This window comes from Pyrgilauda ruficollis, unplaced genomic scaffold (genome assembly GCF_017590135.1).
Source record: "Pyrgilauda ruficollis isolate IOZ18807 unplaced genomic scaffold, ASM1759013v1 scaffold73, whole genome shotgun sequence".
NCBI lineage: Eukaryota > Metazoa > Chordata > Aves > Passeriformes > Passeridae > Pyrgilauda > Pyrgilauda ruficollis.
The window spans coordinates 2,021,738-2,045,524 of NW_024529155.1; the positions used below are offsets into that span (position 1 = coordinate 2,021,738).

The 23,787-nt window shown below is 36.8% G+C and overlaps 1 protein-coding gene across 6 annotated transcripts in view; it reads right to left on the reverse strand.

Annotated features, from left to right (window-relative positions):
• The window catches only part of CCDC91 (coiled-coil domain containing 91), a 115,288-nt gene that overhangs the window by 86,006 nt on the left and 5,495 nt on the right, over window positions 1-23,787 (reverse strand). For 5 of the 6 annotated variants that reach the window (XR_005956725.1, XR_005956724.1, XM_041485965.1 and 2 more), the window contains exons 2-4: window positions 6,295-6,337; window positions 6,111-6,189; window positions 999-1,153 (exon numbers count right to left, since the gene is read on the reverse strand). Coding sequence is in view for 4 of the 6 variants with exons in the window: in XM_041485965.1 (XP_041341899.1) it covers window positions 999-1,153; window positions 6,111-6,189; window positions 6,295-6,324 (264 nt within the window). In the remaining 2 variants the exon portion in view is untranslated. Of the gene's footprint in view, window positions 1-998; window positions 1,154-6,110; window positions 6,190-6,294; window positions 6,338-21,725; window positions 21,871-23,787 lie in introns of all 6 variants that reach the window. The other variant, XM_041485966.1, reaches the window with a different exon arrangement.

A 23,787-nucleotide genomic window follows, 5' to 3' on the forward strand; every position in this document is an offset into this window, starting at 1 on the left:
AGGAAGTGCTGAAAACAGGAGGGTTGACAAATAGCCCGAAATACTGATTGCTTCACAGTGAGGCAAGAGCCTTTTCTAATTGAAGTATGTACTATCCCAGATCCCGAAACAGGGAAGTTTACAATGAATTAAAGTGTTCAAATGGGGGTCACTGCAATTAATGGCAGTAAAAACTCAGAAGGATAAATCTATTTAAGTCTCATCTGCAGCAGTTCTTGTGATTCTGTCAGAATTCTTATGATAATCTCCAAGCAGAAAGGCTTTTTTCTTCCTTGTTCACCTAGTTGTTTAGTTAAAAGTTAAACATTTTCACATCACAGAACGAAACAAAGCTCAGTTCTCAGCAGCGCTGCAGCCATCTGAGAGATTAAGAACCCACAACTAGACCACCAAACAAAAAAATCAACTTTAAAAGTAATGGGGAAAAAACAAAGTAATGCAAAGTAAAATTTAGACCCCCCTAAAACTAATTTAATCATAATTAGGTAAAGATTAAACATTAATTCTTTAATCATAGAATGGTTTGGATTGGAAGGGATCTTGAAGATCATCTTGTTCCAATGCCCTGGCATGGGCAGGGATGGGACGCCTTTCACTAGACCAGGCTGCTCAGAGCCCCATCCTGAAAATCCTAAAAACCTAGTCCTCAAACCACTTGAGAAAACATACAAGTATGACAAGCTTTAACAGCAGCCAGTTTTTTTGAGAGAACCTTCCTGCTGATATTTCCTTCATGCATGCCCAGCACCATCAGCATGCCTTCAAGTTTTAGTAACTCCAATACAGTTACCTCTTTTCTAGTTCAGATCAAAGTAGTATGGTTTCTATCAGTTACAGGTTTCATAAACAATCTAAGAATTATCTTACTTCAAAGTCTGCATCACAGAAATCCAAGGACCTTTTGCCCTTAAAAAGCATTTCAACCTAAATGTGCACAGAAAAGATACAACACTGACATTTAATACATTGAATTCTCACACTGAAGATCAAAAATTTACCTGTTCTTCAGGAACAGCTGGATTTATCACATTCTTGCCTGTTTGAATAACTGTTGCCACATTATCACTTGATAAAATGAAAGAGTCAGAAGGAAGCAGGCAGGAAGAAGGCACAGAGTGCTCCAGGAGAACATCAGATCTATGGACTTCAGGTACTAGAAACAGAAAACACACAATATGAAGACACACCCAAAAATTAATTTGTTTCTGGAGTCCATGCCTAGAAAAACCCATCACAAGTCTAGTCATACCAGTGTAAGCTTATGTACCTCTTATAATTCAATTGCACTGAAAAGTAATTCCACTCAAAGTGCCTGTGTTTTTCAGCAGTATCGATTTAAGGACAATCAAAATCATAGTCACAATAAATTTAGACTTTTCATTTACACAGAGGTTTTACAAGACAACAGCTCTCAAAAGGATCAGTTTTAACTCTGTCTCTTTTGATTCACACAGCCTTACAGCTTCAGCGTGATCTTTAACCTGTTTCAGTCAACAGGAAAACTATACTTATAATTTCCCAAGTTTTATACATTTTTAAGCTAAAATAATCCACAACAATCTTAGAAGCCACAAACAAACAGCTTGCCAAGACACACAATAAAACAGCTTTATATTTTTTAAGATATAAAAAGAGAACAAAGTAAGTAACTCTCTAGCTAATAAAACTGAAGTGGAATCAACTCTGGACTGAGAGCTCTTCTATACCAAATTACAGTTATGCCATAAAAACCTTCAACAGTGGATCAGCATTACCAACCCAGCACAAGAGAAAATCTTGGTTTTAAAAAATACATAAACTAAACAAACTAAATGCAAAGAAAGAAAAAGATAAAGCTTTGCACACATTTTTAACTTAACAGCAAAGTCCTGCAAACTTTGGCATGGTCAGCTCCAGGTGTGTCTTTGCAATAGGCAAAAAAGCACATCCAATTGTTTCAGAAAAAGCAGCTCCCATTATTATTACAACTCTGGCAAGATGTAAAAGATGCCACTAGCCTGGAGCAAGGCTCAGCCTCTGTTTCATACTGCACAAGTACTCAGCACAAACCAGAGTGTGTAAGTGGCCTCGAGGCATTCAAAAGGGCACACTAATCCTTGAATCCAGGATTCTGGATTCTCTGTCCCATCTTCTTCAGCTGCCAGTTCTAGCATTCAGGTATAACACAGAGGAACATGCAAACCACATTGAATGAAAGGAAGAAAGAAAATAGACCATGAGGTAGAAAAGTATCAGTAGGGTAACTTCAATGACAGTAGATCTGGATGTGATCAAAAAAAAATAAGAAAAAGAAAAAATCAGAGCTCAGCACAAGATGGAAACTTGGCTAAAAAGCCTAGAGGAGAGTATTTCAGCAAACAGAACAGGAACTGGTTTAGGTAACTGCATTTTAATAGTTAACTCTTCTCCAGAAATAGAAATGGGACTTTTTTGGCTTTCTTTTAAGTACCTTAAAATAGAAGTCCCCTCCCACTCCAAATGTCTCCTTTCAAAGGCAGCTTCCTGTAACAATTACCTACTCTGTTAGTTCAAATGGCAGTGAAACGACAGAGAAGATGATCTTTTTGTATCTAAACAAACCTTAAAGTCTCAGCTTTATGCTATCACTTAATGGCCTGAGTCTCAATTTTAAATCAATTTCTATCTGATGGAAAAGCAGCTAAAATAATGTACCAGGCAATTTCTGAACAAGCAAGCAAGTGGTTCTCTTACTAAAACTGTCAGCTCACATGGAAAAACTGACCATGATCCTTACGATGAGAGTGTTCAACCTTTGGTGAGGATTACCATAGCACAGGCATAGTTCACATATGAATAATTTATCACAAAAGTAAAAACAGAAATGGAGACTGGGCACATATGAGGAATGTAGCCTTGCTGAGATTAGAGCTTTAGGTATTCACAAATTTTGGGGTGCCCAATCCTAGAGACAAAACACTAGAGTTTTATGTGGAATCTTCTACAATCAGGTGGAGCTTTCGGTAGTTCTAATTATAGTAATGAATGCTTTGCCTCTTGAAGGGGAGAAAAAAAACAAACCAGAAACAAAATCCCCACGTCAAAATGAAACCTAGGAAATGAGGAGCAACCACTGGTGAGCACTTCTGAACATTTTGGTTTAAAATTTTCAACTAAACACATGACCTTGCAGAAGACAAGAAAAGGTGGCAACTTTCCAAGGTATCATTCAGACATCTTTTATTGCAAAACCTTCTTTTTACTTTTCAGTAATGCTAAAGATTCATAAATTAGACATTCCTAGAACTATATGTGCTATGTCTGTAATTCAAGCTCTCTTAATTCATTCCTCTTGTGTATATACTGGTGAAATTGCATTTAGTTCAGCTCAAAATCCGCTTATAAAGAGAACCCCTAAATCATTCCTGCTTACCATGCCTTAGTTACCATAATGGAACAGTTTCACAACCCCTGAAACAAAAACTTGCCTCTGTTGGAACCACCTGACCTGACTTCAGCAGGCTAAGTCTGATGAATTTTCAAATAAACTTATTGTTCAATAATCAAAGCTGCAGCTCTATAGAGAAAAGAAGCATTCACTCAATTGAAGGTATATCAAAAGTCATACCACCTGAAAAGGCTGAAATAAGATGCAGATATTGCCAGAATTGTACTTTAAAATTATCTAATAATTTCTGAAGACCAGGCTTCCCAATATTAAGAATATTCTGTCATAAATTTGTAAGAACTGCCAGAACCATGCAGTTTGCTAATAGCAGCAGAGATCAGGGACAGCCTGCAAGCTTGCTAATGCAAGGAAAATTCTGTGTCTTTATGCTGGCAATGCAGCTTAAACAATTATTAAAATTCCCTGGGGATCAGAAATTCTGAAAACAAAACCAAATGGATGAACATGAACTGTTAAATCAACATTCCAATTGAGTCTTATCCTTCGTACTGAGTTTCAGAATGAAGACGTGAAATATCAAATGTATCACATGGGTAATATTTACTAATTGGATGTTACTCATATCTAGCAATTAAGAAGTAATATGACAGCAGGGCTCTGAGCAAAAGACCATATATTAATTATTTGACATATTTTTGTAGAATGTTGCAAACTACTTGTAGCATAGTTCCCCTACATGTAGGTTTCAGCTGTTAAAAATAAAAAAAATAAAAAAAAAAACCAGAAACAAAATTAAATTTCCTTCCTCAACTCCCCTTTCTTGATAATATAATTCAAGGACACTTTCAGTTATACTGCATACACTGAAAATTCTATCCCTAAACATTTTCATTATAAGTAACACTCAGGTAGAAAATTTGAGTTTAAAACTGGTTTGTGACCACAGTGGGAAAAACCACTCTGATGCACCCTCAAGATGATTTCTGGTAACTCACAGCACAAAGCTCTTCCCCACATTTTATTCCTCCAAAGCCAAACTATTCTAGAAGAAAAGTAATTGCATCTACTACTCTAACATTTTAAATCTACAGCCACGTGGTCCATACTACCAAAAAAAAAAATAGTAACAAGCTCAAGACCAATTTCAAGGGCTGTAATGAAGTTACCACTGAGGGCCTTAGAAATAATTTCTGAATTCTGCCTGCACACTTAAAAATACAGCCACAGGCTTCAGTGTTTTGTTTTATAACTTCAAACAGCAGATATGTAGGAAATTCAGAAGACGAGTAACTCCTCCTCTGGAAAGTTTATCAAATCTTGGGTGCATACAATGTTTTCAGCCCCCAAATTTATCAAAAATCACCTCAATAGCACCATAATACATTTGAATTTTTCAGCAAGGCCTTACTAAGAAATTTCTAGGGTCAGACAGGAACATCTTTATATATAGATAACATTGGGCAGACAATTCAGTTAATTCTGTTACTAAAAACATTCATCTACAAGTCAGTGCCCAAGAAACACTTGGCCAATACTATTAAAACTTTGCCTATTGCAATAAACTAATTTATTCACAGCAATATTTGCATGAAAAAGTCACATAAAGATTTTACAGTAACAAAATATCCAGAATACAGGAGTTTTCTTTTAATTTTGAAATGCTTAAAATACCTTGGTATAACTTATCTTATGACTTCTGTGTCACTTAAAATCATACAAAAAGCTTCTGTGTTACGTACAAATAATTTTAATTCTACACACCTTACAGGATTTTAATGGACTTCACTGACAGACACTGCCCAGCTATATTGGACTTAATTTATTAAACACAATAAAACATGCTTCTGAATTTCAGCAGTAATTTTAAATATCAGTCAAAATGACAAGATGAATAATAATGTTATTTGGAAAAATATTGTTTCCTTAGTATTTGTTTCCCTCTGTTTCAATGACAAATAAAACTAATTATTCTGTAACAGATAAAAGCCAGAAATAAATTAATAAAAACATTTTAAGAACATGATTTATAGAGAGCTCATGTTAAGAAAAACCCCTGCCTTATTTTGCATAATTTATTCTTCATAACAACACAATGTGGGTTGTTGGTCATTTTTCCCTGGTGCAGCAAAAGTGCTGTTTTGTTTTGTGGAAAGGGTGAAATCTAGACCACAACAAAATCGGTAACACCTCCATAATATTTTAGTTCTACTGATAATATACATTTATCAATTTCCTAAAATCCAGACAGGCACCAGGCAGTGTAAAAATTAATAAATCAGTTCCCTAATGTTTCTGCTTCTGCTTGAGATAAAGAATATGTAATATATTTTTCAACTATATAAATGGTTGAAGTAAAAACGATCATTCTCATCACTCCCATCATCCCCAAAGCAAGTAGAAGACTTCATCACAATCCTATTTTTAACTTTTCTGTTTTCCCACAATTTGCAACAGATCTTCCACACTCTGTAGAAAAGACTATCCTTTGAATGAAGAAGTTCCATTCCTTTTCTACTGTATAAACTGAATTTCTCTTTCATTCCTCTCTAAAGTTTAACTTTGAGAAGTGCAGCTTCCCAAAATAATTGCTCAGGAACATTCTTATGCTCAGGTTTTGACTGCTGGCTACTCTTTTATTGTGCATTATTTTATTGTATACACCCTTCTAAGTCCTGATTTTTACAGTGAGTACATAAGGACAGGAATAGAATATTAAGATTTTTCACAGTGACTCTCTCAATACCTGTAGGAAATGCTGCCCAAGCAATAGCAGGAGATGTGGTCTGCTTTTCACCATTTCCAAACTCATAACTCTCTGCTGCCTGCAAACAAGAAGAAACTGTTACATATTTTATAAAACTCTATAAATGTCCATAAAATAGTTGAAAATTGTTAAATTTCAAAGCAAAGTTATCCAAACAGCATACCTCAAAGCCTCCAAAGTCATCATCATCCATCTTTCAGCAGGCACTAGAACACAAAAGAAATCTTGATTTTAAAACATTTTCATAACCTCATCCCCTGCTCGCTCAGAAATGAGCATTCAGTCTTTCCCTCCAGTCTCATCTCCACAGTCCACCCGAAGTCTCCATCATTTTTAAGTCCTAAAACAGATAAAGGGGCCTAAATAAGAACTTTTTCACACAGAAGATGCAAGGCCAAGAACTGCAAGATCTCACTTAAGAAGCGGTTTTTTATTGATCGAATAAAATAGTAAACATTGGGTGTTTTACAACAGAACTTGAATAACTTCAGGGGAAAACACAATCACTGCCCATCAACATAGTCCAACATCTTTTGAAAGCAAAAATGCAGGAAAAGCTTCCTCATAGAGGAAAATAGGAAGATGTTACCTAAAAGTTATAGCTAAAGATTTCAGGTATAGTAAACTGGTCCCTGTACCTCAACAAATGGTACTACAACCATCAGATAATCTAGTCTGGAAATATATATATATATATTAAAAATCAAACAAATAAATTCATAAATATGTCTAGGAAATAGGATTTCTGCCCACCAGATTCCAAATTGAAGAGTTATCTCTACTCATAAGGAAAAAAATCTATCTTAATGCAGTCACGATCTACCATGGACCTCGCATAGTTTTGTGTTTATGATTTAAAGCATAAAAAATATTTTCCATTGTTAAGTTGCTTTTCCAAATCAGCACTGTGATTAAATCCAAAAAGATTTCCTGCTTTTCCCATATCTTCTTAGCTGTCTGGCAACATCAGAACAAACTGCAGCTTGGAAAAAGACTGTGGTGAATTTCTGGAAATTTTTCTGCTACCACAGAGGTCTGTCCCTAGGTTTCGTGGAGGGACTGATTAAGATTTTACAAACTGATCAGCATTTTTGACTTGCAGCCCTGAATTCTGTGGCATTTGGATATATTTATAGTTAAATTGCAGTTCCTTTAAAAAAAAAAAAGCAGGCTAAGTTACTCAGCTAATGAAACTAACTCAAGATACACAAAGCTGTTGAAAGAAAGGTATTATGTATTAACAAAATATATATATCTGTAATTCTGATAGGTAAATGAAGGATGATCCAAAAAACCTATATGGTCTTTTTAGGATGTTAAAATGTTTATAAAGCTAACTGACTTCAGTTAAAACAGTCTATAGGCTGGATAAACTTTCACTACTGCAGAAAAAAATGTAAAAGGACTGTTTACAAGAGAGTAGGTTCAGATTGCATGTCAGGAAGAAATTCTTTAATGTCGGGGGGGGGGAGGCCCTGGCACAGGTTGCCCAGAGAAGCTGTGGCTGCCTCATCCCTGGAAGTGTCCAAGGCCAGGTTGGATGGAGCTTGAAGCAACCTGGTATAGTGGAAGGTGCCCCTGCCATGGGACTGGGTGATCTTTAAGATCCCTTCCAACCCAAACCTCTCTGTGATTCAATGATAAATCATCACTATCACAGTGTAACTAGAAATATTTGTCTAAATTGAAATACTGTACAATAGTCTCATGTGGCACAAGAACTAAGTATCTTTCTAGGGACTATGAGGTGTTTGTTGGGTTTGTGTTGGTTGGGTTTTGTGCTGGTTCATTTTCCAAGAGACAAAGAAGGTAGCTGGGTATTTTTCCAATCGGTGTTAAGGTTAATTTGTTAAACATTCATGCAGTCTATCAACATTCAGAGCTTTAACAGACAGCTGAAGAATGCAGTACGTGTGTGCACCGGTGATGGATGGAGATTGTGTGGACAGCGCAGGACTGCAGATGGAGACAGCACAAACTGAGAATGTCGCTGTACTCATGCCACATTCTGGGAAAAACCACCCAAACCAGACTGGTGATTGACACAATCACTGCACAACCCAGTGTTCAGACACCAGGCAGAGCAGCCAGCTGGAGAAAGTGAGCCTTTAGGAAGGCAAACAGGTATTTTATCTGTTCTATCTGTGATACATTCTGTATCACATCAACAGGTCTTACAGGCTCTACACCAAGTTCCTTCAAAGCAGATCTTCTCCACAAAGTGCATGAGACCTTATTCCCATCATCTCAGAACTGGTTATATCTCAACCAGGGAAAGTACATTCAGCACTGTATTTTAAAAAACACAAACTGGAACAAGTTCAGAGGAGTTCAACAAGAATTAAAGCAATTTTGCAAAGGCATGCTAAAATGGAGAGTCTCTAAAAAAATAAAAGGCAACAAAAATAGAAAATATGTAAAATCATGTTCTAAGAAGTGATTAACTACTTTGATTTCTCTTCAAATACAACACTGACCTGAGGCAGTAAAGACAGAAGGCCCTGTAAGGAAAACATGTGAGGATTTCCATTTCTCCTTCAAGAACATTTATAAGAAACTATGCATAAATAAAACGGAACTTTTGATAGAGAAAAAGAATGTAGGGCAGAAGAAAAACTGGAGAGCAACCTGTTATTGAATCCATCATCTTTTTTACTGCATTTCATATACAGTTTTTTAAGCCTGGTAACAATCCCAGGACTATTCTGACCTAAGATTACCTTTACCCCACAAATTTTAAACACAAATATTTTGTGGCTGTAACAGCATGATCAATTTATGAATTATTCCACATATCACTCCAATGGAACAAAAGATAAACAAACCCCAAACAAGTCTCTGTAGTACCAATGGTGTTTTCACACCTAGATGCTAATCCTCCAATTTCCTGTTCTTCAAAAACCCCACAGGAATTCCAGGTCAAGTGATTCTCTCCCAGGTGAGAGAATTCTAGGTCTGCTTGCTCTTTGGGTGTGTATAACATATATTCATACATGTATATGCACCTCTGTTTCAAAATGAAATCCTGATTTGTTTCCATGCTTTGATTGCTGTGGACAAAAAAAATAAAATCTAAAAATACCAGAAACTTGACGTGTGTCATAAATATGCAGGCACCACATTAAGATAGAAAGCATGGAATAAATCCTGAGGGGTGCTGATATAAGGCACTTCAAAAACTCAAAAAGGCACTTCAAAAACTCAGAGGCTGAGGTTCTCTTCAGAGAGTGTTGGTGCAAGAGTTCTTATTAGGCGATGCATTTCCCAAAACTATGATCTCTTCTTGCATAAAATGGAGCCTTCTGCAGGGAATAGGGCCACATCAATGTAATAGAAAATGTTTAGAAAAAGAAATAGGAGACATTCACAGTCCTCAAAGTACATGTGCATTTAGCTCTAAAAATGTATTAATAATTCGTTATAAATTTAACTGATAACAATGCTGAAAATCTGACAAAACACAAAATTTCCCAATTCTATCCCTTATTCTCAAGATGGAAATACATTTCTGGTACAAATGAATAACAGAAGTAGCCTAACACCTCTTCTTAGAGCTGCAATAAATCCGGGAGCAAGTTCTTTTAATCAACCATCTATTCCAAAATGGGGAATCAGACTTTTCTTTCCTCACAGGGCAGGAACATTATTTGTGGCACTGGAATAGGAAGGAATACATTAAGTGCTGACAATCCTCAGGATTTGAAAAATAACGGAAAAAGACAAAACAACCCACACAGTCTTACCATGACTAAATGTGGTCTCTTGAAATATGCCCGATACTGGAATTAAGTAACTGTAAAATTGGGCAACAAGAAGTCAACCTCAAAATTACAGAGTCATAGAAATTATGGTTGGAAAAGACACAGTAGGTCATCCAGCCCAGGTCATTTCCAAAACACTGCAGTTCTCAGACAATCATGTCCTAAAAGGCTTGAGAAGCTCTCCAGTCACATGCCGTGAAAAGAAGGAAACTTTCCATGGACAATGAATATGCAAGCCACTGAATTTTGAGAAGGTTTTATCAACAAGTTTGAATCCACCAAATGGAACAGTAAATTCTGCCAAAATTCAGACCAGCAGGTCATCCAACCCCAGCTCCTGCTCAAAGCAGGGTCAACACTGCATTTCAGATGAGGTTGCTCAAGACTTTCTCCTGCATGGCTGGTAAGGCTGCATGTTGGATTTATTCAGATTTATTCTCATACCTGAGAAGCTTACAAGCTTTCCTGTGCCAAATACAGTCCCCAAAGCCTGGACAGCAGCCTAAAACAGGTCATGACAACTTTGTGAAATGCACTTACCTAACAGACACACCAAAAGCATGTTTTTATACACAGGAAGATCAAGAGCCATTCCCAAGAAATACGGCAGAAAAATGTAAGCCGGGAAAAAAAAGCCCCTCCTTCCCATTCCAACAGTTAGGGGGAGAAAGAATGTTGTAATCCCACCAGAGATCCTGGTATTCTTCATATCCAGAAGGCAAAAGTGGTGGAAAGACCAAATTGTGAATTAGGAAGAATTCCTCATTCACATCCCCCTCTGGTTAGTGAGAATTCAAATTAATCAAGTCTTGATAATCTAAATTTGTCTAGGTAATTGAGATCTGATTCTGCCAGGTACAATCAAGTGACTTCTGTATAACCTGGCCTATAAATTTGAGTTTGAGGCCAGATTTTGTACATTTTAATGGAAAAACTGGCAGAATATACTGCTTTTTGTTTTGTCAGAATGGTGTATGTGGAGCTGCCTGAGGGTGGGGCTGCTGCATTTGTATTTCTGGCAAACCCCAGGGTAACTCCCTATCTATGACAACCTGTCAGTTTTACTTTCATTCTTATGTTTCCTAAATGCCTCATCCAATGTGTTCAGTCCAGGACAGGCCATTAGCTGTCCCTTGACTGGACATAACACAGACCACAGCATTTGAAGAATAAATTATTGGCCAATACTGCAGGTTCTAAAAAGTCTACTCAGGATAAGTATGTGAGATGTAAAAAAAAAAAAATATATATATATATATATATATATATATATATAAGAAAAAGAAAACTAAAAAACCCCAATCAAACAAAACTAAAAAGATGTCATTTAGAAAGCATGTACAGTGGCAATACCTTTGTGATAAAGAGCAGGGCAGATAATAAATTTCTGTATCACCAAGGTCTAACTAGCTCACATGCACTTTTCCCCATGGCTTTCACCAAAACTCCAAGTACCACTTACAAATTTTAAAATTCAGGAACAAACTTCCTTCTTTTTACCTGGCTGATACCGGCTTTCATCCTGATCTTACCAATTGGAAAAATTTAATTACTGAATACACATATCCCAAAGGATGCCTAGCTCAAGAAAGAACAGAATATGAATGCAAAGCATAATGGAAACTAAAATACATTTAGAGCATTTGTAGAATTTCCTACAGAAGAAAAATCACCCTAACAATTCTGCATGTTGTGTGTCCTGCCCCATCATAAGGCAGTGAAAACCAGGCAACACTAAATGTATTAATAATTCACTATAAATTTAACTGATAACAACGCTGAAAATTTGACCAAATACAAAATTCCTCAATTCTATCACATTTCTCAATTCAGTTTTCTCCATCATGTTCTGGTGTGGACCCCATCATAAAAAAGGGACATGTGGGAAACCTGTCCTGCCAGGAAGCAGTGACAGGCACAGTGACAGGGCTGTTAGCACCTTCACTTTAACAGGGGACAGGAGCCTGCCCACCCACACTGACAATTAAGATACTTCAAGGTTATGGGGAAAAAGAACACAGAATGTGTCACAGCAATATTTCCTGGGAACTGAGGCTGGTTCATGTAGCCTGGAGAAAAAGAGGATCAGGGGAATATTATCAGTCCTTACCACTCCCTTACAGGAGGGTGCAGAAAGTGACAGGAGAAGAGGAGATGGCCTCAAGTTGTGCCAGGGGAGGTTTAGATTGGATATCAGGGAAGATTTCTTCATCAAAAATGTTGTCAAGCATTGGAACAGGCTGCCCAGGGCTGTGGTTAAATCACAGTCCCTGGAGGTATTTAAAAGACATGTAGATGTGGCACTTGGGGATGTGGTTCAGGACTGGACTTGGCAGTGGGTGGTTAATGGTTGGACTCCGTGATCCTAAAGGTCTTTGCTAACCTAAATTATTCTCTGATTTCACTTTCAGTACTGACTCAATAAACACTTAGTACATTAAGTAATGTTAAAACTTTTCTAATAGATAAAAAACAAAACCCAAAAAAAGACAGCTGTTGCACACCCATCTATTTTGCAGTAGCAGTTGCTTACATTACAATTGATTCCACTCAAATCTATGGTACTTTTAAGAAAAAATTAAAGCCCAGCCCATTGTAATGAATTTTCTTCCACAGCCCAAATAAAGCAGCTTGACATTAAAGTAATCACAATTTGGTTTGCAAAGCCTCTCAGGACAACTCATGTAACCCAACCTGAAAGAAAGGCTAGCTCTGGCACTGCCTAAAGCTACACTCAGTCAAGTTCAGAATATCTGCAAGGACTGGGAACTTTGGTCTAAGAAGCAGCAGCAGTCAAGCACTGGAGAAAACACCCAGAGAATTTTCTTTTCCTGTTCACCTTTCAGGTCTACACATTGATCCATTTGTTCTGAAGAGTTTCCAGAAGGTTTCAGTGTTTAGAGATAAGAACACACACTAACGAATGAGACAATAAAAGTCAAGGATGAATTTACACAAAACAGAATTTATAAACCAAATGGCAATACCTAAAATTCTTCTATCAAATCCTTCAGTGAATTTAAGAGAAAGAAAGGGGAAGGGAAGGGAAGGGACTTTCGTTACCAGTTAGTCCTTTTGTCAGGAGATCCCCTGAAGTGAAAGATCCAGACACTGCAAAAAACATGTAAGATTCCATATCCTATGATGTGATGCTCCACACCTATAATCACCAATAATTTTGAAATAACTCTACTTTCACTTGCCAATGCTGCAAGTAACAAAATAGTTACAGAAAAAGCTCTAGCATTTGTATCAGCTTCATGTAGCAAGACCATCTTACACGATTTGTAGGACTTCCATAACTGCCTTTCCCAATGTTAAAAGCCTTTTTAGAAGGAAAAAGAACCACACTGTATAAATAAACACCTGAGTTTCATATAGCGTTTATTAAAGAAACTTGAATAATCATTAGAAATAATATTCTCATCTTCAATGAGAATTTGTATGAGAAAAAACCTCAGAAACTCCACAAAAACTGGTATTAAGATAATCTACAAAATCAATTCCACAAAAATTTGTAGTTTAGAATTTGAGGGCACTATTCTTCATCATATACCTTTTGGCTTTTTTAAACAGCGAGCAAAGCAGGACAAAGCAATGAAACACAAATTTCAAGTCCATTTCACTTCCATAGTTCAAACACAACCACACAAGAAGAAATTAAGAGTTCCACTTTTACCCACAAGAGGAAAATGAGCTCTGAGAGCTCCTACAGAGAGGGCAAGTACTGGTTTTCAAATTCACTTACGACATAGGAGGGGGGGAAAAAAACAACCCACAGCACCACAGCCTTGTGTGGAAAACATATTCAAAAACTGTCAATTCCTCAACCATATCCTAGAAAAAACTAACAGAGAAAACTGGGAAACCCATGTTCTATGAGATTTCCCCCATCTTTGACAATCATCTACTTAAAAAATGCCAGCTTCTTCTCTTTAGATATCCAAAGATAGTCTCAAGTAATACATTACCTACTCCAGCAGAAATATTAAAATATAGTATTATTCAGCATATTTCAATACCTGCAGAAACTATCTTTCCCAAGACTTAATTCTAACAATTTCAGGAACTCAAGGGTTAGAGCTTCAGTCTTCACTATAATTGGTTTCTTGTGACCAGAACATGGAAAGGCTAGTTTTTGCTTTAAAAAAATAAGAAATCACACCGTTAACTATTTTTCACATTTCTCTATTGGCCTTCTCTGAGCTTTCTCTATCACAAGTATCCTTTTACTTCAAAAGCCACACATTTTTACAAAATGCACATAAACTTCTGTGAGAATTCTGGCAAAGTGCATACAATTCAAACATACTGTGTTTGGAGGAAATCCCTTTCCTTTCGCCAATCCAAAAAAATCTCAGAAAGCAGCTTGAATTAAACTGGAATTAAACATTTGTGTTAAGTACAGGTAGGCAATACATACAATTAATCAACACCTAGTCCAGAACAACAATCTCTGAAACCTGATTCAGTCTAATGATAATCAGAAGGTCTGGAATTCTGGAATTTAGCTTGTATTCTACAACAAAACTAAAAAAAAAAAAAAAAAGTGATAAAAGCCTGACTTGTCATGTGCTAATTAGGTCACAAAGATCAGACACCAGAAATCCCACAAATGAGAAAAAGTGACCATGGTATACTAAAAAGTCTCATACATAAAGTATTCTAATTTTACTGGAACCCATAAATTGAACACAGGCCTCTAAAAGACAGAGCCAGGCTGTTCTCAGAGCTGCACTGGGATCGGAGAAAACCCTTAGGACAGAAGGTGGAATAGTGAAAATTGTGACCAGATATTGGAACAGGCTGCCCACAAACATGTTGGACCTGAGGATAATCAAAAGGAATTACCCTACCACAAAGAGTTATTCCTGAGGATAATCATAAAGAATTTGACTGGAAAGTGCCAAGACCCACCTGTTCTAACCAGATCTGCTTTACACAGTGGTTTGGATTAGAAAATTCCAAATGCTCCTTCCATGGATGGTCTGTGTTTCAATGTATTCAGTTTGATCCACAAGAGTATCATTAAAAGAAAAAGTGAATACACTTTTGACATTGTTCTTCAGCTGAACTGTACTCATAACTACCAACATCTGTCCAAGATCATTTCAGACTGTGTTTGCTGATGGCAGAAGAACCAACCTCAAGAGAGGAGCATAAAGGGGAAAGAGTAGCTCTAGAATCTTCATTGTTGTAGGAGGAATAAAACGACTGAATGCCTAATGAAATGTACCTGAAGGCAGCCCACAGGAAAGATGGAGACAGACTATTGACAAGGGCCTGGAGTGACAGGACAAGGCAGAATGGCTTCACACTGACAGAGAGGATGCTTAGATTGGTTATCAGGAAGAAATTCTTCCCTATGAGGGTGGTCAGGCCCTGGCACAGGGTGCCCAGAGAAGCTGTGGCTGCCCCATCCTGGAAGTGTCCAAGGCCAGCATGGATGGGGCTCTGAGCAACCTGGGATAGTGGAAGGTGTCCCTGACCATGGCAGGGGCTGGTAATGAATGAGCTTTGACATCACTTCCAACCCAAACTATTCTATGATTTTATGTTTCTGAGAAATATTTTCATCATGATTTCAAAGAAAAAAATGTCTTACATAAATCTTTGTACCCCACAGAAATGTTTCTTGAGAAAGGCTGAGGTGAACTTTTGGCATTAAGGAAAAAATATCCCGACAAGAAAGCAGAACTGCATGGGGATGCTTCTTCTTTGGAAGTAATAAATTACTTTGTTAATTCGTTACTTTATTCAAAACCACTCCTAGGAATCATTAAATGGTACTATTTGATCATGAACATGGCAAGACAATTACAAATAACTCTTTTTCTCAACAAGAAAAGTGTAACGCTTCATTATGAATCAGTGGCTCTTTGAGCCAGTTTCAGTAGTCTCAGCCTTCATCTTCCTCTCAGCCTTTGAACAGATACAGTGCTTTGCAATTCAGGGCTTCCCTCTCAAGAGAAGAGCTGGTATCAGTTCCCAGAATTTCATGCAGCCAGTCACTCCAACTATATGCTTGATCTTTGTACAGCGCTGATTTAGGAACATAATCTTTTTACCTAGAAGCAAATAGAGGGTACAGAAACACCTCCTGTTAAGAGTTTGGGAATGCTAGAACAAACCATGGCCTTTCTTCTACAGTTCATGTCTGATAAACTTAAGAAATGGACAGTTTAAAAGCAAAAAGAAAGGGTCACATGTTTCAAATGCATTCCCACTTAAAATATTGAGCTTCAAGAACTCAGACTGACAACTGAAATTCTCCTGCTTCTCCATGTTACTGTTAATAAGCAGCATTAGCAAATGCAATCAATTATTTTTACCAGCAAATCACAGTAATGTGCTTTAACAGAGCTTAAAAAGAGGTGTTTGCACAATGGAGAAGCTTTCCAAGAGTAAAAGGCACCAAGTTCTGCCTCAAGCGAACTTTGTCACAGAACAGGTATGTGAAAATAGAAGGTTTGACACAATCTTAGTAACAGTAAGAGCATCACAGCAACACCATTTAATATAACAACATGTCAAACAAAAATCTAGTCTTTGAATGCATGCTCATATGGATGTGTGGTAACTTGCACTAATAAATGTCATTAATGTTATGAAAAGAGTGCTCAAGACCTTTTACATTAAGAAGGAATATATGCTTTACAGGAAAATAAAAAGTAAAAAACCCAACTAAACAAAACCAAACCCAGGGTAATACCAGGTTTTGGCAGGATGCACTGCCTAGGAAAATCTGGTGCTGAGTGAATCACTTATTCTAAAACCAACACTCTTTCACAAGAAGAAGAATCTTTAAATAAAAAAAGAAAAAAAAAAGCCCAACCTTTAAAAATTCTGTAGATCATCTTGTTATGCACTTAAAAATGAGGCCTCTTCTCTTAATTAAAAGTAAAATAAGATAGTAAAGGTCTAAATACAAAGGATAAACAGTACACCTCATAGTTAAATATTATGAAAAAGATACTCTTTAAATTACATATAGACAGTTCACAAAAACTGTGAAATGTCAGCGTGTACAGGTTATCATTCTAATCCTGTGTTAAAAAAGCTGACACATGACCATGGATACTTCAAAAAAAAAACCAAAAAAACCCAAAAATTAGCAGAGCATAGTAAGATAGGATTATACTAAATAAATACATTATTTAAGATAGGATTGTACTAAATAAAAATACACAGCATTCTTTTATCATTCCTCTATGTCTCCTAATGGACTGGAAGACTCACTTTTCCAATTAATAAAACAACTCCCCTCAGCTTCCTCCAAACCCTGAAAGCACAGCACCTCTCACAGGAAAAGGTACTCATTTCAGGCACGAAAAAAGACACTAATCTATTCCTTTGACATGACATTATGCCTCAAATTTTCAAGTCCTTCTGATTTTATATGACTCAGTTTCTGGTCTTGAAAAAGAAAACCTTAAATAACGCTAATAATATTCATTTTGCCCACCTATTAGAAATTCAGATTTTATGGAAGTTTAATGCAAAAACTGAAGTACAAACAACTGATCATTTAAAAACCCTTTTAAACCTTTGTTTGCAAACTCTAAATATACTGTTAGAAGCAGAAAAAGTCAGATATTACTCTCCCTCCCACACAAAAAGAAGAATGTATCATCATTGCACCTTTTGCTCCATTTACTAATACTCAAAAGAAGATTTGATGACTTTTTGTTCACATATTAATCAGATTAACTTGATTTTCCATGCTCTCCAAAGAGATAGTCCGGTTCGTGAAGAAGCAACTCAGACGTGACTTAAAATTCCTTTTCATATGACTCTTATGAAGCAAACTGGAGAGGTTTCACATTGTCCAACTCCCAACTCAAAAACAAGTAAAATGAAAATGCTAATGTGCTTTCCAACAGAAAACAGTGCTGCCAGAATGTCTGTGCACATTAATTTTCTTTTTTTTCATCTTCATTTTTGGTCTGCTCCTAAGCATGCAACACAACACTTTTTATCACATTACCTTTGACCAAATGGATATTATCATAATTGTATGTTCTCTGTTGCAATCAAGAAATATAAAATATTTATTTGTCACAGAAAGGGCTGATTGCCATCAATGCCTTTGGAATATGCTGAGGGAGCTGCAAACAGAGATTCCAGATTAGGCCAGAGCAAAACCAGGATTTGAGCTCAACACCTAAATGCTTTTCTTTTAATCAGATCACAATACTTTAAAATAATTTATCACTTCAGGTTGATTCTTTATGCCTACTATGCATTTCTAGAATACAGCTCTTCTCCAGGCCCAAAGCTTTTGACAAAGATTTGTCAGAACTACCAGGCCCTTCTCAGGAAGAGGGAGACGTTTCCTAAGAGGTTCCATACTCAGCGAGTTACCAGGACATTTAAGGACCAAGTAAGTGAGGAAGGCACATACCAAGAATATCACACATCAGTTAACAATTAAGCAAAAAATTATTTCTCATTCAAGAAGAGTTAAACTCCCCCCAGCCCCAAACAGACAAAAGCAAAATGCTCCACATCTTCCCAGTTTAAAAGAAACCAATTTTTCCTTCTCCCAGCTTTAATTTATTTTAAACCACAATTCTGTAAGTCCTCTAAGACCTTTGCTAAACTGGAAGTAAATGCATGCCTAACAGATACTCATCCCAAAGTATAAAACTTCCATGCATGTAGAATATGCACATACAAGAACATGCACGTACAAGAACAAAACAGTAACAAGTTGTAGTGGACAGTTATTTATAGAAGCACACAGTGAAATTAGAAATAATATACTTGAGAATTCATGGAATTATTTAAGGTAACAAGCGCCTTATATATTCTCAGAGCCGAATGGGTTTTGAAACCAGAACTGTTTAAAGAGAACTACTGAAATTTATTCAAATTGCTATGCAAAAGTATCCCTTCTGGCAATGCTGCAAAAACCCACAGAACATTTGGGTTCCAAAGTGCAAACTACACGTAGAGTGATATCTTTTAACTATGTTAATTACTGGGCAATTACATAGTCTTCAGTCAGCAAAATTCCCAATGAAAACAAGTTCTGCTTGACTAAAGTCAGCAAGAAAAAACTTGAATATCACAACACTAACCATTAATATCACTACACTACTCAATAGTAATTAAAAAAAAAAAAACAACACATTTAGCAATTTAAAGTTTCAGGTGATAACTATAATCTTCTGTAGAAGCTTTGACAAAGAAATGTATGTGAATGGCCAACCTCAAGATAATCCAGCCATCTTCTAAAATATATGATTCTAAAAAAAAATCAACTGAAAAACTCACAACTATCTTCCTTCACTCATAATTAATAGGTTATTCCTATCATCAAACTTCTACTACTTTCCCCAGGACAAATATTGCACACTGCACAACTTACACAGAAAATTAATATTGTAAAGCATTTCACTAAATAAGAACAAAGAAAAAACCCTTTTAAATGCCAAAATAATTTTAAGAAATTCAGACCCAGTGCATTTCATGAGAGCAGCTGCTCAGGAGGGAGCCTGGCTGGCTGGCACCAGAATTCTGACCAGGAGCCTGCCTGTTCTAGTCTGCCTAAGACTAGAACTAAACTCAGCTCTGAGACTGTTGGTCTCCTTTTAGCCTTCCCTCACTTTTTTATTTGGTGTGTGGGTTTGTAATTCAAACCTTATGGAGGAACCTGGACTGGATTAATAAGCAAAAACTAATCATTAGCCCCCGCTGTACCAAAGCACTGTCAGTGTTCCATCCTTTGTTAGCCTGACCAACGTCATATGTTCTGCAGTCATGTAGAGTTAAACCAGGTTAAATACACATAATTTTTTTAATACAATAATTTTTCCATGGGATTCAATGGAAAATTGAATGACATAAAAATTAACATTAAAAAAAAAATCTTTTTAAAATAACTCCACAAAACCCTTATTTATTAACTAGACACTCTAATCAGATTATTAGGTGCATTTTACACTATGAGGAAATTGGAAAGATTTTAGCATAGATGTTACTGGAAGACAACCATTTAAAATCAAAATGTATTCTTTTTTTGCAACAACTTTGTTAACTTTTTTCCTTTTTTTCCAAAAAAAAAAAAAAAAAAAAAAGAAAAAAAATTCAAGTATGTTAGAAGGAGAATTACTTCATTTCCAAGTAATTCATATTCCAGTAATTCATATCTGTTTTACAGATACTACATCTAGATCATAATTTGTAAAAAGTGATTTACATTTTTGTAACTATTTTAGAGTACTCTTGCTACTCAGTATTAATCTGTTTTACTAAAAACATGTCTTTATACAGTTCACATCACAATAATCAATAAATTAACCTCTTCCATCTTTCCTTAACACACTCTGGAATACATTAAGGCAATTTAGCAAGCCAGTATCTTGTAAAAACATTTTGAAACCTTTTACTGATAAGTTCACTTTTTAACAGTATTACCTTGGTCCCTCATAAATGAATGACAAAGGTAGCTAACTTCTAAAGGTATGCTGTGAAAGTACTAGGGATTTATACTACATTATTTCAGCTTGCTGTAATAAAAAAGAAAAAAAAACAAACACAAAACAAAACCCAAAGAAACAACTACTAACTTGGCTCTACTGTGAAAGTAGCACAGGTGTGTGTACCTAGATATAGGTGTGTGTGTATATATATATATATATATATATATATATATATAAAGACAAAGAACACACTTATTTTCAGATAGTAAAACAAAAGGATCTATGTATAGCAAAGTCTTCAGGGCACACAGTCAATTTAAATGAAATAGCTTCCAAACATAATTATAATTTGACTCGGTTTTTGAAATTTTCAAGCATATTAGTTCTTGTCTCTTCTCCACTTAAAAATTCTTAAACCAATATTGTTCTTTCAACCCCAACAAGAAAGCAAGTCAGGCCTCTTTATTAAAGGCAGCTCATAAGTGCATTTGTAAGGACAATTCAACTAAACCCCAGGTACATTCAATACTGATGGAAGTTAAATAGCTGTATCGCACTTTTTGAGCGCTCTTTAATTAGCAAATGTGTTTATGAAAGTTGTAAAGCAGAATCTATTTTTTAGCTCCTAATAATAAATTTAATCTGGTCTCAGAGTATCAATATCTCATTTTATCATTCATCGCACTGTGATTAACTCTGAATTTCTGTAAAAATATTTTTAAGTGGATTAAACAAAAGTGGTTTTAAACTCAGTTTCTGAGACCCCTTCCAGAGTCATTTTACAATGCTATTGTCCATCAGTGCTAAACAAATGTGCAGGAACTTGTCCAGAGGGAAAAAAAAAAATAAGAAGGGGGGGGGGGGGGGGGGGCAGAAAGTGTTTTGGGTAAAAATCAGAGGAAAGGTGAACAAGGCAGATATCCCAGTGGGAATATGTTACAGCCCACCCAACCAGGATAGAGACAGATGAAATATTCTCTAAAGGACTTGGAAAAGTCTCATGATTGTTGGCCCTTTTACTGTGTGTCTGCTAGAAATCTAACCCAGCAGAAGGGAATCAGGACTGCAAAGAGGGCATGAGGTTCTGCAGGGAGGAATTCAGGGGGGCCCAAGCCCAACTAAAACTTAACCTGGTTACCACCACCAAAGACAATTAAAAAATTATTTTATAAATACAACAACAAGAAAAGGAGGGCTAAATCTCCATCCTCATTGGATGCAGTGGAAAATAATAGTGAGAAAGAATGAGGAAAAGTCTGAGGTACTTAGTGCTGTCTTGGCCTCAGTCTTCAGTAGCAAGACCAGGTGTCCCCACAGTAGCCAGCCCTGAGCTGGAAAAGAGCGAGAGGGAGCAGAATGAACCCCCACATTCCAGAAGATGATGCTGCTGTGCCTCTCAGACTCACACAGATCTACAGGGCTGGCTGGGATCCACATGAGGGTGCTGAGCAAGCTGCTGAGAGCCCACAGAGCCACTTCCATCCGTGTACCAGCAGTCCTGGCTATTTAGGCAGGTCCCAGTTGGCTGGACATTAGAAGTATTCCTCCCACCTACAAAGAGAGAGGGAAGGAGGATCTGACCTGATCTCCTGTGGCAAGGTGACCTGCTTTTCGGATAAGGGAAAGGCTTTGGATTTTTTTTACCTGGACTTTAATAGAACTTATCTTTTTCCAACGTCTTCACCTAGAGAAACTGGCTGCTGCTGGCTTGAACTTGTGCACTCTTTGCTGGGTAAAATAAGTGGCTGGGTGAACAGGCACAGAGTGAATAGAGTGGCTGAGGGAGCTGGGAATGTCTGGTCTGGAGAAAAGGATGCTTAGGGGGGACCTTCTGGCTCTCCACAACTCAGGAGAGTGCAGCCAGATGGGGGTCAGGCTCTGCTGCCAGGGAACAAGAGACAGGAAAAGGGGAAAGAGCTCTGCCAGGAGATGCTTAGATGGAATATTGGGGGAAAAAAATCTTCCACAAAAGGGTGGTCAAGCACTGGAAAAGGCTGCCCAGGGCAGTAGTGGAGCCACCGACCCTGGAGGCATTTAAAAGACATGTGGATGTGGCACCTGGGGACATGGGTTAGTGGTGAACTTGGCAGTGTGAGGTTAATGGTTGGACCCGACCATCTTGAAGGTCTTTTCAACCTTAAAAATTCCAAGATTTCAAAGTAAGTACAACTTTTCTTCAGTGTATGTTGATCAGGCCAAGATACTAATTTTTCACTTATGAAGTAAAAGCAAGCTGACTATGGCATGTGCATCATGTGGAAACCTCTTCAGAAACTCACTACTGCACTATTTCAGAAGCTGCACCCCATGGAAAGTCCTTTTAAAAGCTTAACTGGCAAATGCATGCTAAAATATTTTGGTTTCCATCTAAATCTACACTAAATTCCAATCCTCAGAGACAGGATTTCCACTTTATTTCTCTCTATACACACACACCAAGCTCAAGAACGGTAACACAGTAATGTGTTGTTAAAATTTTTAAAAAAGTAAGCCTAGCACAAAGAACTTGACTGTAGGTCTCTCTTCCTCAGAAATGTTTAAAAAATCCCAAACATCACTGTGTTCCGCAATAAACAGAAGATACTTATATGAAAACACAGGTATTTAATATAAATGGATACTAAAACAAATTCAAAGTAAAGCAATTCCATCTTTCTGTAAACTCACCTCAAGATAAAAAAATTCTAGCAGTGGATTCTGCCAAAGTGGGATTTAGGAATAAAGAACTACAAGACTAAGTTTTTGCAACAATACACATAATATTGGGTAGCCTTTACCTGCATTCACTTTATTCAGAAACCTTAAGGAGACACAGAATAAACATTAAGGAAACACAGAATGAACTCATAATATTTAGGGCATTTATTTATTTACAATCTAACAGAAGTTTAGATAACAAAATAATTTCTAAACCTTTGGAAGTTTTGTATTTCAAATATTTAAATTTTATGTGGAATCATTTCACTTGAATATAAACACCTGGGAAGGAGACAAAAAAATTACTTATGAGCTTCTAATATTAAGGCTTGTAAGGTTGTTACAAAGAATCCTTTCATAATCTTGTATATTGAGATCAAATTGCTTATGAATTGATGTAATGGATTGTTAGTTTCTGCTTCCCAGACGAAGGGGGTTTGTTCAGCTGGGTTTTTAATGTTAAACTACTTCCAGCGCTAGGTTATCTCCTGTTTTGCTGCAGATTATATTCTCTTTTTGTGAGCACGGTTATTAACTGATGAAGCACCTCTAAAACTGTTCACCTTCTTCCAGATTTCTTCTGCCTCCAGCTGATGTGTCCAAAAGCACATGTGCAACAGCAAGGATGTCTACAGCAGTGATTTTCTTGAAATATCCACAGCTTAGGGCAAGCATCTGTCATCCCTTTCAGCTCGTATTTATTCAATATCCTCTCCCACAGCTGCATCCCCTCCCCAGAGTGTTCACAGAACAGACTAGTTCCAGCTACAA